The sequence below is a fragment of the Fulmarus glacialis genome, unplaced genomic scaffold (genome assembly GCF_000690835.1).
Source record: "Fulmarus glacialis isolate BGI_N327 unplaced genomic scaffold, ASM69083v1 scaffold19823, whole genome shotgun sequence".
NCBI classification, from domain to species: Eukaryota; Metazoa; Chordata; class Aves; order Procellariiformes; family Procellariidae; genus Fulmarus; species Fulmarus glacialis.
In genome coordinates, this window is record NW_009202528.1 from 5,077 (window position 1) to 5,337 (window position 261).

Below are 261 nucleotides of genomic sequence, written 5' to 3' on the forward strand. Positions count from 1 at the left end.
ACAAGCCGTCACGGGCGGCAAAGGCACGGCCCTGGCAAGTTATAAAACACCGGAGCAAGTCACAGAGGCTGATGTTAGACCACGGGGTCCGGACGGCTCTGTGATCATCTGCCCCAGCACCATCCCCCCAGCCGTGCGGAATGGTGGGGCCAAGAGCCTTTACCTTATTCTCTCCTGGAGCCATGTTCTCATAGATCTCCTTCAGCTTGCCATAATGTGGCCGTAGGAACTTGAGGGGTTTGGGAACAGAGGTCATGGAGG

General features: G+C 57.1%; 1 protein-coding gene across 1 annotated transcript in view; it reads right to left on the bottom strand.

Moving 5' to 3' along the window:
* PSMD2 (proteasome (prosome, macropain) 26S subunit, non-ATPase, 2) overlaps window positions 1-256 on the bottom strand; it is a gene marked incomplete at its 3' end in the record, with an annotated part of 5,318 nt that extends 5,062 nt beyond the window's left edge. The window contains exon 1 of the mRNA XM_009574325.1: window positions 140-256. Coding sequence (XP_009572620.1) covers window positions 140-256 — 117 coding nt within the window. The remainder of the gene's footprint in view (window positions 1-139) is intronic.
* Window positions 257-261: the final 5 nt, after the last annotated feature.